This window comes from Neovison vison, chromosome 13 (genome assembly GCF_020171115.1).
Source record: "Neovison vison isolate M4711 chromosome 13, ASM_NN_V1, whole genome shotgun sequence".
Lineage (NCBI taxonomy): Eukaryota > Metazoa > Chordata > Mammalia > Carnivora > Mustelidae > Neogale > Neogale vison.
Genome location: NC_058103.1, coordinates 116339561 through 116357746, shown reverse-complemented (window position 1 = coordinate 116357746; position 18186 = coordinate 116339561). Strand labels below are relative to the sequence as shown.

The following is an 18186-nucleotide window of genomic DNA, read 5'->3' as shown; positions in this document are numbered from 1 at the left end:
GTTTTTACTGTCTCTGACTCTGGAGACACACACAGAGATGCAAGATTACCCAGCACGGGGCAGAGGTGAGGTTCTTAGTGACATCCCTCTCTGGCTCCAGACGCCCTCTAGGGGGTGATTCTTGAAACTAGTGCTTCTTTCCCTCCATGTGGCTCTCCTTTGGGGAGATGATCCTTGACAGGCCCACCCTGGGTCTCCCCCTTTGGAACGGGGGAATTCACATCTGTGAGGCTCTCAGCACTGAACAACTAGGGGCTCTCAGCTCTGCCGAGTCCTGAAAGGATGCGACAAAGGGCAGCTCTCCTATGTCCAGGAGTGTACCCTCTTCCCCAGGCAAGAGGCTGCTTGGTGGCTCCTGGGGTGGGCTGAGCAGCACTGGATTGGAGCATCAGACTTCGAACATTCACATCTTTTATTAGAGACTGTGTAAATGGAGAGAGGGCAGAACGGCCCTTTGTTATAAACCGTGTGGTCAAGAACTCTGCAGGTAGCAAGCACGGTAAGGGCTGAAAGCCAGTGGGTGCTGCCCAGGTCAGGGCAAGGTTGAAAGCTGAGGATCTGAGCAGTGGCCCAGGTGCTGCCTTGCAGGTGCCAAGATGGTCACCACAGCCAGGCTGTGGCCCCACCAACCTGCTCCCACAGGAGCTTCTGGGCCAGTACTTGCTTAGAACATGAATCCTAGTTTGTTTGTTTGTTTGTTTGTTTGTTTATTTATAAAGGTTTTATTTATTTGACAGAGATCACAAGTAGGCAGAGAGGCAGGCAGAGAGAGAGGGAGAGGGAAGCAGGCTCCCTTCTGAGCAGAGAGCCCAATGCGGGACTCTATCCCAGGACCCTGAGATCATGACCTGAGCCGAAGGCAGCAGCTTAACCCACTGAGCCACCCAGGTGCCCCCGAATCCTAGTTTAAATGCATCAGAGTTCACTGGTCGACTGGCATTCCCACTGTGGTATCCAGTTCCCATGCAATTCCTCGGGGTATCTCCAGGGCACCTGCTGGATGGGGGTTGAGCTGTGGGCGCACAGACCTCATCCCTGTGAAAGCTCAGGCAAAGAATGTTGGAGGCCTGGGCTGTGTCCCAGTGGCAGGAGCCAAGGAAAAGGGGAGAGGGGAGCAGTGTGGGGGCAGTGGTTCTGCTGGTCAGAGGGCAGGCCCTGACCTGCCTCTGTTCTGCTCCTGACCTCTGATGTGACCACAGGCTGGGGGCCTTGGCTTAGGACTGAGAGCTAGGGTTTAGTTGAGAACCGTCCTGCCCACTGTCTTGGTGGCTGCAGTCCTTGTCTAAAATCCCAGAAAGGCAGAGCTGGATGGGAGCCTATTTAGCAGGTGGGGGGATGCCGGAGCGCAGAATGGGGTCTTTTCCTAGGTTACCCTCCATTTGCCCAGTCAGGACCAGGACTGGTTCTGCCATTCCAGCCTGCTGCGTGTTCGGGGAGCAGTCTATCAGAGCACTGGTTCTAAGTATTAGCAGGCTTCAGAATCATCTGGAAGACATGCTAAGGCAGCCCGCAGGGCCCACCTCAGAGAAGCTGATTCCAGAGGTCTGGGCTAGAAGCTCTCAGGGGACGCCAACGCTGTGCGTCCCTATGTAGCAGGCAGCACTGGGTTAGAGGACAGTCATCGGTGGGGCTGAGGTGGGCAGCGCAGAGAAAGTGAAAGCCATGCTGAGCAGGGCTGGTGGCTGGAGGACGGAAGAGTGTGACTGTGAGGAGGTAGGTCTGCGTGGCTAGAAGGAACACGGCAAGTTTGGAAGAGGGACAGATGTGGGACAGAAGCTTCTGTCTCTGCAGACAAGAGGGGTGAAAATGCATTTGTGTCCCCAAAGAAGTGACCAGAGAGTGGCCTTCAGATGGGCAAAGGGTGGGAGAACCCAAACTCATGACAGCGGCTTGGTTTAAAAGGCACTTGGGTACCCGTGGGGTGTTCTGGGCAGTATCTATGGGGCCTGTCAGTGGGCCCACTAGGGCAGTGAGCAGGGGTCAGGGAGGGGCTGCAGGGACACTCATGGAAGTAGCAGGTTGGGTGGCTGGGGGCTACTCAGCCCAGAGGCTGGGCCTTCTTTACTCCTTGGTTTTGGCTCCTGGAGAAGAGGGGCCAGGTCTCGAGGGAACCAACCCACGGTGCTCCCAAGGCCTGAAAGGGGATCTGGTGCCCCCCAGGGGGTTAGGACTTGGGACTTGCTTGGATTCAGAACCTTCTCTGTGGGGGTTTTAGAGCAGGGTAGTTTGGTCCCAGAGAACTGATTTCAGAGCAAATGACAGCTGGGTGCTGGGGAAGAGGACCCACCAATGCACTGAAGGGCAGTGGGGCAGGGGGGCTGGCTCAGGGACCCCATGACCTTCTAACCCCAGAGATCCCGAGCCAGTCTGGGCCTCCTCTCAGCTCTGCTGGCACACCCGCCCCGCCAAGCTGCGGCCAGCAACAGGGGCCATGAGGCCTTCTGCCCGTGCCGGGCTGGGCTCCCTGGACAGGCTTCCGAAGTAGGTGCTCAGGGCCTGCAGGGGGCTGGTGCCCTGGATGGGGGGCGATGAGGCAGCAGACGGGCTCAGGTAGCAGCTGTACCGGCGCAGTCCCCACTGGGGGTCACGGCGGTGCACGGCCAGCAGCTCGGTGAAGCTCACTTTGTGCAGGGCCAGGAGGCGGGCCTGGGCACGGGACAGGACGGCCGCCTGCACCAGCGGCTGCAGGGATGCGAAGCACTGCAGGCTACTGAAGCAGTAGATGTGCTGGGCTAGCTGGGGGCTCGGGAAGATGTCCAGGAGCCGGAACAGGTCCCGCAGGGCCAGCACGGCGGCCAGGGCGCTGCGCTGGCTCATGCTTCTTGCCAGGTAGGTCTCTGCCAGACTCTTGAGCTTGAAGCTGCTGGCCCCGGGCACCAGCTCCTGGAGGAGGGGCCGTGCGGCCAGGAAACCCGAGATGACCTGCTCAAACTCCCATAGCCTGTCCATGTCCTCCAAGACCTGGAAGAGGTTGGGGAGGCCGGGTCCCCACAGCTTGTAGCAGGCCAGGATGGGGCGGTGCAGGGAGCCCAGAAAACCAAGGAAGTGCTGCAGCCCCACCTCCAGGGAGACAGCCTTGGAGTTGGTGCCGAAGAAGGCCTCGGGCCGGATGAGCACGCGGAACTCACTCTCCTGGTTCACTGCTGCCAGCTGGCTAATCTTCTGGGCTGGGCAGGAGAGAAGGGCAGGGTGAGGCCCCAGAGGCATGGGGGACACAGGGCAGGAGCAGGGGGGGGGGCTGTTGTCCCGCCACACAGAGAACCCACCGTGGGACCTGCTGGTGGGAACCAGACATCAGCCTCTGAACGGCTCTGCCCTGGCTCTCATGGGGACAAGGGTCAGAAGGGGAGGGCTGGCTGCTCTCCAAATACACCCCCCCCCACCACCTGCTGGGAGTCCAGCAGTCCCCTGCCCCTGCCACCTGCCCCAGACATTGCCAAACAGTTTAGATCCAGGTCCCTCCTGCCTGCCTTCGGTTACCCTCACCCACCAACATCAGGGCCTCTCTTTGTGTCCACTGTATCCTCCGCTCCCTGCCCCAGCCTCCAGTCCCATCGGTCACTGAGCCAAGACTCCTGGCCAGTCACAGCTTGGGACACACGGCCCACTGGCCCAATCTACTCCATTCAGAGCTGCCCTGTGGTCTGCCAATGACTTCCCTGTCCTAGGGCAATACACTACTTCTGCCTGGCTAGGCTGGCCCCACGCTGGGGCTGTGCCACAGGGCAGCGAAGGGCACTGCAGGGAAGCACCGTGGGGAGCTGATGGGCTTCCGGGAGAAGGGGTCCTCTTTCCCCGTGGTCTTGGCTGTCAGCCTCCGGGTGCGGCCCACCTGTGGACCGGGCTCTGTACTCAGAATTCTGCAGCCATGGCCTAAGGCCTTGCTTGGATTGCTGGCCTCATCATGGTACTTCCCACATCGTGTTGTTTCTGTTTAGAGGGGCACTGCCAGGGTTCTCTAAGAGAAGCGCTGGTCAAAGAGTTCATGGAGGCACATGCCTCAGGCTTTCAGGCGCTGGTCGAGACAGAGGTCTTTATTCCATCAGCCAAGTGGGACAGCCAGAGTCCCAGGGAAATGCAGCACCCTGCCTGCTCTCAGGCCGCGGTCACTGGCCAGAGCTCTGGGCTCTCCCGGGCCCAGGACATAGCTCTGCCTGCACTTATCTGGGGGACTTGGAGACTAAGCTAGAAAAGGGTGCGAGGGGCCAATGGAGAACCCACTTTCACTGTCAATCTTGAGGTCAAAGAAAACCAGGGGCCTGTCTTCTGCTTGGGGGTCGGCGAGGCTCTCGTTCAGGACCCTGAGGGAGCTGGGGCCCTCCAGCTGGAGGTCACTGGACCTGCTGCTGCTGTCATCCAGCTCTCGGGAAGACTGCAACACAGAAAAACCAACAGGTTAGGGGGCCGGAGGGCGATGGCGCATGTTGGGAGCATGAGCACATGCCCGTGAGCAAGTGTGTATGTGTGCATGCGTGTGTGCGTGGGTGTGCGCAGCGTGAGTGTGGGGACACGAGCTAGCTGGTATGGCTGGGGGCATCTGCACGCACATGGGAACAGCAGGATATTGGGAAGGGGAAGGCGTGTGTCTGAGTGTGTGTGCAGGGGGACGTGTGCACACGAACGGATGCGTGTGTGTGTGCGTGTGAGGGCCACAGGTGAACCATGCAGTAGTGAGTAGGAGTGAGAGGTTGAGATCACACAGGCGAGTGTGTGTGTGTGTGTGAAAGCACGAGTATGGGAAGAAATGCAAATGTCAAATGTGTGTATCACGTGTGAATTTGTGAACCAGTGCTGACAAGTGTGTGGGCACGTGAGCATATGTGAGTGAGTGTGCCCATGGGTGCGTGGTGCTGGGCCTCGAAGCTCAGGGAAGGGACCGCTGCTGAGGTGGTTGGGGCTGGAGGGGTCTGCTGCTCCCTTCTCTCTGAACACTCAGAAGAAACACTATGAACTTGGGACGAGAGGAAGGAGGCTCATCTCAAACCTCAAAAGTTTCTCTGGAAGGAGCCAGGAGCCTGGCTCTCATCCCCATGGCCAGCCTGGGCCCTAGTGTCCTGCACAAAGTGGGAGAGGAGGGCTGCACAGCCTCAGGAATGACACGCAGAGCCGGGAAGCGAGAGCCATGGAGAGAGAAGTCTCAGGGCCTGAAGGCCCTTTGTCATTTGGTATTCAGGAGCCAGCTGCTCCGGGAAGCCTCAGGCCCAGGGCTCCTCTAGCCTGAGCACCCAAGGCCCTGTTCTCTCCAGCACCCAGGCCAACAAGTTTCGAAAGGCCTCGGGTGGGAGAAGGGCTCCAAGTCTGTGGGGCTCCCAAGGGGCTGTGGCTGGAGGGTGGGAGAGCCTCTCCCTAAAGTGGACAGCTCATCGTCTGCCGGCTGCCTCACCCAGAAGATGTCTTTGGTGGCCTGCTCAGAACTTCCTGGGAATGCCACCTGGGGCGGTTAGCCAGAGCCCAGGAGGAAAGGACACGGCCGATGCCAGGTGTCACAGGGCTGGGGTACTACTGGGACAGAGTCTAGAGCAGACCTCAGGTCTGTCCTACTTCTGGACCACCTCTGGCAAGGCGATGATATTGGCCTCCTCTGGGGCTACCTGAAGCCTCCAAGAACAAACTCTGGCTTCTGGCTAATGCCCCTGGCTTGGGAGAGAATAAGCGTGGGTTTAGGCCCTCTTCCTCTCCAGGTGAAACATTTTAACAAAACTTCAGCCAAGAGCAAAGTCATTACTAAACACTGGTACGATGTGTGGGATTTTCCTAGGAGTGCCTGATTTCTTACTCTTTTTGCTTTTCATAGCCCTACCCCCAGGCTCACCAACTTCCTCCCGGTCACTGATTAAAAGAGACATTTACTATGTATCCATCTAAAGCTGGGCTTGCTTACAGAAGCCTGGCAGTGAGGGGATTCTACACATAAGGTCCTGATTAAAGTCTTCGTCAAACGCCTGGCACATCCATATCCCTGATTCCACCATGCAGCAAAGGTTTCTTTTGCATGCCTTGCCTCGCCTCTGAGTCTTCTGACTCCTGATCCCAGCTCCCTTTCCTCCCTATAAGGAGCCCTCTATAGGTGTCCTCCTCCAAGTTGCTGGCTGGTGAGCCAGAGACGCCGCCTTCCTCCCCCGAGGGAAAAATCCAGGTGTTTTTTTTAATCTTCAGCCTTGCAGACCTTGCTCTTGTCCTTGGGCTGGTGGAAAGAGCTGGACTCCTCTTGCTGTGTCCTCCCCAGGGCTGAAGAGCTCTTTTCCTGAGTCGTCTCTGTCACCCACCGACATGGCACACCGAGCTTTCTCTTCTTCCTTCCTCTTTTGCTCCCAACATAATTGCAAAAGCCCACGCAGTGGCCCTGAGTGCCTCCACCTGTCTCCTTTCTGGAATGACTTCTCAGGCCTTAGAGCCATAGTCACCTTTTCGGATAATCCTCTTCCAAGATTTGAGCTCCCCTGGAGAGCAGCAGAGCTGTCTTTGGGCTAAATCCAACTTCATACCAGAGTTATTTATGATGGCCATCAGAATCTCATTCTTAAGGCCTCCCATTGTCCTGGGGTCATTTTTTCTCTTACAGTGGTGCAACATCTTTCGTCTGGCTCCCTTAAAGAAGGGACGCTCCCCTTATGCTGAGCCAGTCAACGGCGGGAAGGCTGGAACTTCCAGCCTGGCCTCTTCTTCAAGTTCTTCCTCACCCTTGGGGACTCTTGCCAAATGCAGCTGGGACACAGAAATGATCTTGCCAGAATGCCTTCTACTGAACTCCAGCCGGCCCATCCACTCAAGCCCTCTCCCTGCCTTAAATCCCAGCAACGTGGCCAGGAGGTACCGGCGCGCTTGCAAAAGGTGTTTCTAGAAACCCAGGTTTAACAAAAGGACAATCAGCACGAGAGGCTCTGGTGCAGATGTTCTCCTGCCCCCCTCCTGCTCACTAGGGGAGCACCACTGCTGGGCTTCCATCCACAGTCCGGGTAACTGAGTTGTGCGGGTGGGGAGCATAGAGGGATAGTAGCAGAGAGCCGGACACAAGCCAGGAAGAGGCTTTTTGTTGGAAAAGGCTTGAGATCTGCTGGGAAGGGAAAAGGAATGGTGGAATGGGAAACGGAGCGGGGAAGATGAGAGCTCACGTGCACAGCCTGGAAAGCGAGAAGGAAGAAGCTCCAAGGAACTAGCAGGTGGGCAAGAGGGGAGCCGAAGAAAAGAGGAAGAGTGCTTGAAGATGCGCTGCTGGGCCGGGAATCAAAGCCCCTTTGATACTGCTTGCAGCGCAAGGACACACTAGGTTTTATTTCTTCATTACACTCGGTTAATGGACTGTGTTTCTTTGACTGCAGAACGGCGCTCAGACGGAGCCACGGGGAGCCCACGAGGTTTTCAGGATACACCTGGAACTAGGAGACACATGCAGTCCAGCTCGTGAGCTACAGTTCACTGGTCTCCAACACAGATCAACTCAGCGTGACAACTGCGTTGCAAATCCACACAGCGGGCCTCCCGACCGCACCAAGCATACCCGCAGGAAATGCGGCTTGACGTTTTCATCACTTTCCACCAGTGTAGGAGGTTTCTCTGGGGAAGACCCCGCGTCCCCCTCTCCCCTGCTGCATTGCATCCCAGGATGTACGGGTCACCTCGGTTCAAGGCTAACACATACGGGAATCACAGATGTGCGATCGAATCCCCAATTCTGGGGTTCTCCCCTTTCTGGCCATGCATTAGCGATCTCAACAACTCCAGGTGCCCGGGTTGCACCCTAGACCAGTTCAATTACAGTCCCTGGGGGTGGGACCCAGGAATCTGTCATTGGTAACAGCCGCCCCCCCCCAGCCCCCCATTCCCGGCCCAAAGACTCCAGTGTGCACCCAGGGCTCAGAACTACTGTCCTCCTAACTCACTCCACGCCGGGTCAGCAGCCACTCCGACAGGAGTCAGACTCTTAGCATCCGGCCACCTGAGGTTGTCTAGACTGTACCTGCCATTCATTCTTATCAAGAGTCTCCAAGCTCCTGAGGAACTTTCTCAGCACCCAAGCTTCAGCGACAGGTGGGATCAGTTTGGCAAGACATGTGTATTGCTCTCTCATGCAGACACAAAGCCCCAGCTTCCATACTTTGCTTCCCAAAGCAAAGTATGGAAGCCCCAAAATATCTCCCACGTAGCTGTGGGCTGGGTCATCCTGTCCGCTAGCCTGTGGCCCCTGCTGCCCTCCCACTCCATCCCCACGGATCGGCTGTCCCCTCGAGGCCTCCCTTCTACTGCTGGGCACCACTGCCACGTCGGTCACGGACCACCCCCTCCTGCTTCCACTTGGTCCTGCTCCTGCTGGACACTGGGGCCAGTCACCTGTCAGAAGAGTGGGTGGGAGCATTCTATTTTTTCCTGCCTCGGACCCTAACCTGGGGATCACGGCAGAGGCACTGTGAACCCCCCTTGTATTCAGTTGTGTGCCATCAGGCCTGGCCTGGGCTCTCCACCGCCTCTTCCAGCTCCCAGATGGCTCTTTTCGCATAAGCAGTATCTCCCTGAGCTTTGCCCGCCCAGCTGAGCCTGCATCGAAGTCCCCAGGCATGTCCCGCTAGCTTCCAGCAACTAACACAGGGGCAGCCTGCAGTGGGCGCCCTTAGGCACCTCGTACGCTTGGAAATGTGCTGTCCTTGTAGGCCAACTTTCCCACATGGCAGGTGGGATGAAGGCCATAGAGCAGGAGTTCGGGGGGTATTCAGGAGCCTGGAGCACCTGGCGAAGGATGCCCTGTTCCCCGACCAACTTGCTGTGGATACCCTAGGAGCACCAGGGACTGGAAGAGGGCACAGGAGGTAGGTGAGCCATGCACGAAGGGGGCCTCATTGGTTTTCTTTTTAAATATATGTTTTATAAAGTTTGGGACTCGTGATGGTCAATTTAGAAAACAGCATTGTCTAGGGATGCCTCGGTGTCTTAGTCAGTTAAGTGTTTGCCTTTGGCTCAGGTCATGATCCCAGGATCCTGGGATCGAGTCCCACATCAGGTTCCGTGCTCAGCGGGGGATCTGCTTCTCTCTCTCTCTCCCTCTATCTGCTGCTCCCCCTGCTTGTGTTTTCTCTCTAACAAATAAAATCTTAAAAAAAGAACAAAAAAAACCATGCCGACCGAAGAATACCAACACAGAAGCAGTGGTCCTCGGGCTCTCCCCCGACTCCACAGCTGGTCTTCAAAAGTGAGTGGCTGCTTCTAATTATTTTAACTCTTCACGACCTAAAATGAGCCTCCCCTTCCTTTCTTGAATAACTGCAGACATCAGCGAGCACTTCCCTGCAGACAGCTGAGGCTGGACTGACGCCCGCCCAAGACTGCTGGTTTCGATGCCTGCACCCAACTCCCGCGAAGTCTGGCGAGCACTGGCACGGCCATCCTTTCTCAGAGTTTCCTTCCCAGGCTTCTACCTCTGCCCCGGGTCTGTTCTGTTTTGGGGGGGTGGTTCCGGGATAGAAAGAAGTGCTCAGGGTTCAGAGGAACGTAGACTATGGAAAGGTTAAGACTGAAAAACTGACGGGCGCTGAGGAACGATCGGGAGGGGCCTCCGCTCAGGTAGCCAGGCTGGCAGTGTAGTGGGCTGAGAAGCACACAGATGAGTGTGACGGCTCTGTGGAGGCAACCAGTGCAGACACTGCAGGGCCACGGGCTATCTGTCCTAGTCTGGCAGCGAGGGTGCCTGGCTTCAGCAGCCGCGGGCATGGCTGACACCACAGGAAAGGACACACTAGGAAGAGAAGAGGGGTTGTCACTGGAAGAACAACATGGAAAAGAACAGAGGCCTGAGAGGAAGGAGGACAAGGAGCAGCCACCAGAGCTGTGGAAACTGGGGTGAGGAGGGCAGGGGTTCCCGAAGTACCTGAGAGCTCAAGAGACAGGAGGCTGTGGTCGGAGACCCTGTGGGCCAATTCTCAGTACGGTGAGGTGCAGGGGGTGGCCATGGGGCTGAGGGCTGCAGTGGGTGGGGTGAAGACCCTAGAGAGGCCGGGGTGCTGGCTGTTGAAGTCACCCAGAAAGAAGGCTGGCCCTGGCTCAAGAGAGGACCCCTGGGAGGCAAGGGCTGGCGGCTTCCCTATGTGGGGGGAGGCAGGAGGAGGCATGAAATGATCTGGGGAAAGGGGCGTTCCCCCCTCAAGACCTGGAACCTCAAGGCACAGGGGACCTTTCCAGATGGTGGGACCAACACAGCCCAGGGGGCACAGAAGGTGTTGACGCACTATGCTGAAGCTCACAGGCGGAGGGAGAAGGGGGGGACGTGGTCACCCCACCAAAGAACCAGTTGCAGCGCCAGGAAGACATAAAGCCATCGGCAAGAGAAGAGCTAAGTCCCCCGGGGAATGTGATTGCCATGGAAGAAGGGTTTGCAAGGGCAATATTTCAACACATATTTATTGAGCAGCTGTATCTGCCGGGTCTTGGGATCGACGCGGTCCCTGCCCTCATGGGTTCAGGTCCCGGCAGAGGGCCCGTGGAAAGCCCTGGGGTGGTGCAATGGACAGTGGGAGGTGCAAAGGGCGACAGATGCTTCCTAGTTTTGGGAAAAGAGGCGTGGGAATGGGAGGAGCGGTGACCCAAATCTCAGTTGTGCCCTTTCTGGGGAAGAGGGCTTATGTCTCCCTGCTGAGTCCATGCAGCCTTTCCTTCCTGGGTCTGCTCCCTGACTACAATACACAGGATGCCTGCGGTGCACAGGGCCTTGGGTGCGTGGGCTGGGCCAGGCTGCGGGGTGGAGCAGGGGCCGCTGAGTGGCTACACAGTGCCGGGAATAATTGCATGGTGGCCAACAGCTATAGAGGACGGAGGTGCTCGGGGCTCTCAGAGGCCTGAGGGAGGCCGGGCTGGCTCGGGAGCCTCTCCAGAGGGCAAAGGAGGGGGAATGCAACGGCAGAGACCTCCAGTGGAACCTGGGCTACCGGGTTCTCCAGAGGGCTGTGTCAGAATCCCTGGGGGAGATTCCTGCCCTAAGAGTCCAGGGGACTCTGTCTCCCTCCATTCTCCCCGCTGACAGAGGGGTCAAGCTGGGCAGCCACAGAGGAGAGAGGAAGGGCAAAAAAGTTGTTGAGCCACTGGGCGACAGGGGAGCCCCGGAGGGAGCAGCCGACAGAGCGCACTGCTCCTCGAGCCCGGCGGCGGTTGCGCTGGCCCATGGCCCTCTGGAGACGGCAGGGACCCTCCTGGGCACTGGCAGGATGGCTGGGAGGCCCTGTGGTGGCAGGGGTGGTGGCCTGGACCTCAGGGGGAGGATAAGTCCACCTGGGTTTACAGTACACTCTGAGGGGCAAGCGGAAGATGCGATGAAGACGGCTATTTCTTTGTGCTCTACGTGGCAGGAAGCTGGTCCCACGGCGGTGGCAGATGGCGGCGTCCTCCTGGTGACTAGCAAGCTGATGGGGAAACTCGGCCTCAGAGACTGCAGCTTGCTCGGCGGGATGGCGGGAAGACCAAGCTGGGGGGCGGCATGCGCCCGGTGGCAGACGGGAGGCCCGGTAGAGGCGGTAAGCTCCTTGTGCCCTTGGCAAGGGGTGGGCTGGCGAGGAATGCGGTACAGCAGTCTCCGTGGGCTCCGTGCACTTTCCAATACAGAACCTCAGACTGAGGGCTGGAAGGGACCTCGGGGGCCACCCAGTCCAACCTTTCACTCTGTTCACATCCCCTCTGCCCCAGCCTCCATTAACCAACCTCCAGGGACGGAACAGTCGCAACCCACAAAGATAGATGTTCCAACGGGGGACGGCTTTAACGTTTTTGCTTATGGAGTGCAAACTCGCCTATTTGGGTCCCACACGGTGCTTCCCATGCCCTCATGGCCCTGCACTGACCCTCACTGGCTGTGGGTTAACTGGGGTATGAGCTCTTGGCCACCCTCCTCGTTGAGGACTTAGAGGTTAGAGAACACAGAAGGAAGCTCCAGACAAAGGCATTAGCTAGTCCAGAGCGAGACAGGGCTCTGGAAGGAAGCACACTAGCAGCATCTCAGAGGACGGATGGTCAGTGAGGGCTCCTGCCCCCGTAGGGAGGGAAGGAGGAATGGGGTGGTCCAGGACCGCAGCTGGCATCTGGAGTCTGTCCTCAGGACAGCTCAGGACTCACTGCCTCGCTGGAGGACTCCTCAAGCGCAGGACAAGTCTGAGAGTCACCTGCTGTGGCTGTGTCCCCTGGGACATAGAATAGGGGGAGTCAGGAGTCCAGGGCCGAACTTCTGGACCACTCACCGAGTTTTCAGCATCTGAGTCTTCCGAGCTGCTGATCACCACGACTCGTTCCTCTGAAACCGGGTAGAGGGAACAGTGTTAAGGCCCTGCCAGAAGGCCCAGTGGGTGGGGCCCGGGTGTGCTCCGTGGGACTCCCTATAGACCAGTGGATGAGGTAGGCCATGTGTGCCCTGCGAGGGGGTGGATGGGAACATCCACCGAGCATGCCGGTATGGATGTATTCATTCAAAAGGGCTTTCCGTCACTGCCCACTGTGCCCTGCAAGCACTTAACTCAGTTGTCGGCCCTGAATTCGGAATCTGCTCCCTGTACAGGCTGCTTGGCAAACAGCCCTGGTTTAGAACCTCCTGCCATCCTAAAGAAACACATTGGTTTGTTCCAAGCCTCAGCCTCCTGAGCTGAGGTGTTCAAATTAAAAGATACTTTATTTGGTTAATCAAAATCTTTTGATTACCAATAGCATTGTGAGCAAGGAATGTCGGTCAGGGCTCAGTGTGCAAGAAAAATCAGGGCCCAGTCTGGGACCTAGAATGAAAACAAAGGGGGCCTCTGGGTGAAGCAGATCTCGGAAGAATGGTCTTGACCATTCCAGAATTCCATTAATTAACTTGAGCTCATGCCTGAGGACTCCCTATCTGGCAGTGTCCGTAAGAGACACCCAGGAGAAATGAGCTCTTTCATGCAGGTGACCTCTGCAGACAAATTTGGGAAGTGGTAGATGTGGACTTTCCCCCCCAGGTCTCTCTGGGCCCGTGCTACGGTCCAATACACACTTCCTGGGGAGACTCGCCTTGGGTGGGAGTGCAGTGCTGGGCATTGCAAGGGTGTGTTGGGGGAGGGAGCTACAGAGCCCCTCAGGCTCCTCGCACTGGAATCCCAGCGAGTCACTTGGTGAACTGCACCATTCTCACCCCCCAGGCAAACCGCGCACTTTCCCTGCCCCACCTGGTGGCAGCTGAGAGCCCCACACACAGGGGATGCAGGGGGTGGGCTGGCGAGGAGTGCGGTACAGCGGTCTCCATGGGCTCCGTGCACCCCGGGCACCGGCACTGGGCTCCCTGGGAGGGGTGAGGATGTAGAAGAAGGTTCCCATCCCACCCCCGGAGGAGAGCTCGCATGCCGCAGCCCCTTCTGCCCAGCTATCTCCCTACCTGCCTCACCAGCGTCGCTGGCTGCGTGGTTGTTGTTGGGCAGAAAGCCCTTGCTTCCCACAGTGGGGCCTTCGGGGCTGGAGGGCCCATCCAGGTGGGGCGGCGAGACTGCCTTGGAGGTGCTGGGCCTGGGCTGCTCCGGGGAGCTCTGGGCCAACCGTATCTCCCTCTCCTCCTCAGACTCCATCTTGATGGCCTTTCTGGGGCACTCAGTCTGGCAGGACTTCCTCTTCTGGGGCGGGACTGTGTTGCAGACCTCCTATGCAGTGGGGAGTCACAGGGCCAGGTTAGCAGCTTTGAGGGGTGCTGGGGGGTGAGCGGAGACGCGGACCTGGGAGGCAGGGGCCTGTGGCACTTCCCCTTTGCTCTCCTGCCATGCAGATCGCGTCTCTCTCCACACAGGACGCCCCCTGGGCCACCAGGCACACTGGCTGGCTGCTGACCACGGACTCTGCCTGCCCTGGAGTGGCTCGTGCTTACAGGGGAGCTTCCTGGCAGCGTGGCCCGGGCGAGGGAGAGAACAGAGTAACAGAGTAGGTGTTGATTAAGGCCTGGATTCTCAACACCGCCCCCCTCCACCCCTGCCACCACCCTGCCTGCCTGATGGGATCTGGGCCTCCAGGGATGGAGGGGGGTGGTAGAGAGACCCTTACCTCTCTGCAGGAGTCTTTGATGGAGTAGGCGTGAACCGGCACTGGGTGCACCCCAGGCACCGGCTGGACCAAAGTCATAGGCTGGGTCTCAGCCAGCTCCGAGTCCTGTGCCAGTGCCTTCTGCACCTCCTCTGGCTGTGAGGTCCAAAAACAAGAGAGATGTTAATGAGCAGGTGGCGGTGAGCCCTGGGCCAAGAACCTATGCCTGGGGTGACCCAATCCCCAGGGCCCCCTGGGGACCAGGAGTCCTCCTCACGCCCTCCATGACTTCCCCTCTTCCTGACCTTGAGGTGCTGGCATTCAGGGTCACTTCAATTCCTGGCATCCTAAGTCCCCTCCTGAGACTGTAGGGACCAAGAATGCCGTAAGGCTTACTCAACAATAGCTCCCCACATAGTGCTTGCTCCTGACGGAAACCACTCCCCTACAGGTACAAAGTTAGAATGGTGAGGAGACCCTTCCAGGGCACTTCCCTGTGACCTGCACTCTGCCCCTGAGCCTTAATGCCACCTGGGTCAGAACAGCAACTATACACCTTGGACCCATCACTGAAAACTCAGGGCTTGGTCCCCCTCTACAGAATGGGAATACCAGTAACCTCTGTCACCGGTAACATCTGTCTCATGGGAACATGCGGATGAACTCTGCTGTGCTTGGAGGAGCAGCTGACACTTAGCGTCACCAATGACACTGATGGTCAAGACTGCCTTTAGAGTTATGCTGTGCCAGGAGCCGTGTGAAGCACCTCCTACACCCAAGCCGAAAGGAAGGAGGGAAGGGGCAGGTCCTCAAACACAGAATTTCCATATGACCCACCAATGCGACTCCTAGGCAGAGGCCCAAAGGGCGGGAAACAGAGGTTCCGATGGAAACATGGCACACAAGAATTCACAGCAGTCAAAAGGTGTCTATCAACCACTGAGTGGATATGCAAACGTGGGACAGCCACTCAGTGGAGCATTATTCAGCCGTAAGAAGGAACGAAGCTCTGTATTTGCAACCGGGATGAACCTTGTACGCTACGTGAAATGAAAAGAAGCCAGCCCCAGTAGAGGGCACGTTGTAGGGGTCCATTCAAATGACTATCCGCAAGGGCTGACCGCATATGGACAGAGAGCGGGTAGGATGCCGGGGAGGAAGTAGGGGAGATGGGGAGCGGCCACAGCATGGGGACGAGGTCCCCTTTCCGGATAATGGGAATATTTGGGAACTAGGTGGGTGGGGTGGTTGTGTAAGATTGTAAGCATACTAACTGTCCCTAAACTGTACCCCCTAAGATGGCTCAAATGGGGCATTTTCCTCTATAAATTTAACAGAAAAAAAAAATTATAGTTAAAAGAAAGAAACAGGGACCATCCTTGATTATTGCCAATCTACAGAGAAGCATCAGAGGCACGAGAGGTGAAGTGACTTGTTTCCCAAAGTCCTGGACCAGGGTTGGAATCTCATGTTTCTGAAAACAGCTGGAGGGGGGTGTTTCCCCGAGCCCAGCTGCACTGGAGAGAGCAGGCGCCGGGCTGTGGGATGAGGAGGCCAGGGGTATCTTTCCTCACAGGGACAAGCTCCGTCCCTCCGGCGTAGTAGAAGAGGGGTCAGGCCCACCTGCACAGGGGAACCTGTGCTAGGGGCAGGCAGGGGAAGCCCAGCACAATGGGGACCCCCTGTACTGGGACGAGAACCCCCTAGAAGGGGCTCCTCTCGGTATCAAGCACTTTGATGTGGGATGTGGGCTTCCACATCATTTGCTATAACGGATTGACTTCCTTTCCCCCTCCTTCCCTCCTGGGTTTCTTTCCCTTGACTTCTGTGCAGAAAGGAAGGAGGGTTGTCTCTCTGGCTCTGAGCGGAGTGGAGCTGGGAGGGAGGGGGGAAAACAATGGAGCTCCTGGGCCTCTAGGAAAGTATACAATCTCTGCCAAGTGCTCCACGCCAATGGTTTTCAAACTATAGTCTGTGACCCATTAGAGGATCAGGAAAGCAATTCAAGCACGACTCATGTAACAGGTGTAATTTATCCTGCAAAACTTCCATTTCAGCTACAGTTATGCATGGGCATATCCTGTAGACTAGATTCAAAATGTATTTCTTTACAATGGGTAGTGGTCAAAAATCAAAGCCACCTCACACCCAATTTGGACGGTTATTATTGAAAACTGGGGTTGAGATGTAGAGAAAATGGAGACCACTGTTAGTGGGACCATAGCATGGCGTAGCCAAATGTGGGAAATTGCATAGTGACTCCTCAAAACGTTAAAAATAGAATTAGCATATGATCCAGCAATTCCACTGCTAGATAAATTTTATGTTATGTGTATTTTATCACCATGAAGAAATTTTTTTTTTAAGTTGTAAAGATCCTTTTGTGTCTGGATTTACAAGTCCCTGGTAGGTCAAAGACTATCTCCACATGGGCTATGGACTCCCCACAGGTGGGCCTGGGTTCCTCTCTCTGCCTCTGTCCCATCCATGACACCCCCAGTCCCAGGTTCATGAAGCAGGGGACACACAGGAGGGCTCAGTAAAGACAAAAAATCATGATGACTGACTTTCAGTTGTTTTACAGCTTTAAAGTGTTTTATTTATTTTTTTTTCATTAAAGTATTTTAATGTCATTATAGAAAGAGCCAGTCCTAGTCAAGCCTACTGCTGTTCTTCTCATCGCCTCTGTGTGAGCGCATGACCCCAGTGAAAGTAAACCAACCATTTCAAGAAGGATCAAGGGCTGATGCTGGAAGCCCAGCTCCTGCCTCCTAAGGCGGGGCTTTGGCCCAAGAGTGGCCTTTCTCCGGGCACAGCTGATGGACCTTTCTCCGGAGACTGCCTAACCACGCCTGCCTCCCAGCCTTGCTGGAGCTGCTCCACTGGTCCCTTGGGCTCACAGTGTGAAACCTGTTCCTCTTCCCCAGCTCCACTGGCCTGCATGTCCCCTCCTCCAGCCGGCTACCAAAGCGAAAGCAAGATGCTTTGCAAAAAAAGGAGCATTCTTCTCATGCTCCAAGTTCAAACTGCATAGTAGTGGATAGGATGATGAGAGGTAACAAAGACCTGGCAAAAAGCTGTTAATTAACCAGCGACTGGCACCTGGAAAGACAGCCCCTTTGCACAATTATTCAGAGGATTTTTTGGGGGACATTATTCATCCTAGCATTGTAATACCAAACAACCTAAATATGCGTTGGCAGGAAACTGGCTAAGTGAAGATGCTACATCCATACAACAGGCCACGGTGCACGTGCAAAAAGGCAGCAGGAATCTCCCTACTACCCATAGTGTAAGAATTCCAGAAGATTCCAGAATACTTCCTTGGGTGAAAAAGCCCGGGCACAACACTCTGAATATAGGGTATTATGCTACCTTTGTCCCAAAAAAGAATGGAAAAACCGATGACCTGTGATCATATTTGCTTGTAATGACATAAAGAAATTCTGGAAGGATACATAAGAAATAAATAAAGATAGGTATGTGGGCATAAGAAGTGGGAAAATAGGGATGAGGTGGGGGTGAGACATCATGTATCTCTTTCTTTCTTTTTCTAAATCCAGATCATGTATGTGCAGGTTCGGGGCAGCAAGGTGCCACATGTAGTGTAGTATGTGGAAACACAGGTTATGCACCATTAGTCTTTTTCGCATTACCTAAATTGTTGCAATGCTGACTAATGGGAGAGCTCAAATGAGGAATGGGCTAAGGAAAGATGGTAGGTGAGTATCCTTCCCACCTCAAAACAGTGGTTCTCAACTGAGCCACAAATTATTGTCACCTGGGGATCAAAAAAATATTTTAGGTCCAATTTATATACAGTGAAATGCAGAAACTGTAAGTGTACACATCAATGACATTTTAAAAAACTGTAGTTTTCACTTCCTTATCACTTTGTTTTTCCTTCTGACCATGTGATTGTATGACTTATCCAAAAACCAAAATACAATGTCCTTCTTTACTTGTCAAGCTATGTATACAGGGATGCAGTACCCAAAGCAGTTAGGGGTGGGCTTCTAGTCCTACCCCTCGCTTGCCGTGTCATGTGGCTCTGAGTTAAGTCACCCTCTCTTTGGGCCTTAACTTCAGCCTGTGCAAAAGGGCTCCCTCATAGCTCCAAAACTCTCAGAGCCTAAATCCTGCCTCTTCCAGGAAGCCTGTCCAGATTGCCTCTGTCTCCTCAATCCTAAAGGC

The 18186-nt window shown here is 55.9% G+C and overlaps 1 protein-coding gene across 7 annotated transcripts in view; it reads right to left on the bottom strand.

Moving 5' to 3' along the window:
- Positions 1-823: 823 nt before the first annotated feature.
- PML (PML nuclear body scaffold) overlaps positions 824-18186 on the bottom strand; it is a 40043-nt gene continuing 22680 nt past the window's right edge. The window contains exons 5-9 of one of the 7 annotated variants that reach the window (XM_044232262.1): positions 14014-14148; positions 13361-13619; positions 12210-12262; positions 4222-4372; positions 824-3167 (exon numbers count right to left, since the gene is read on the bottom strand). In XM_044232262.1, the coding sequence (XP_044088197.1) occupies positions 2380-3167; positions 4222-4372; positions 12210-12262; positions 13361-13619; positions 14014-14148 (1386 nt within the window). In that variant the 3' untranslated portion in view covers positions 824-2379. Of the gene's footprint in view, positions 3168-4221; positions 4373-10722; positions 11608-12209; positions 12263-13360; positions 13620-14013; positions 14149-18186 lie in introns of those variants that run through there. The other 6 variants (XM_044232267.1, XM_044232268.1, XM_044232264.1 and 3 more) reach the window with 6 other exon arrangements.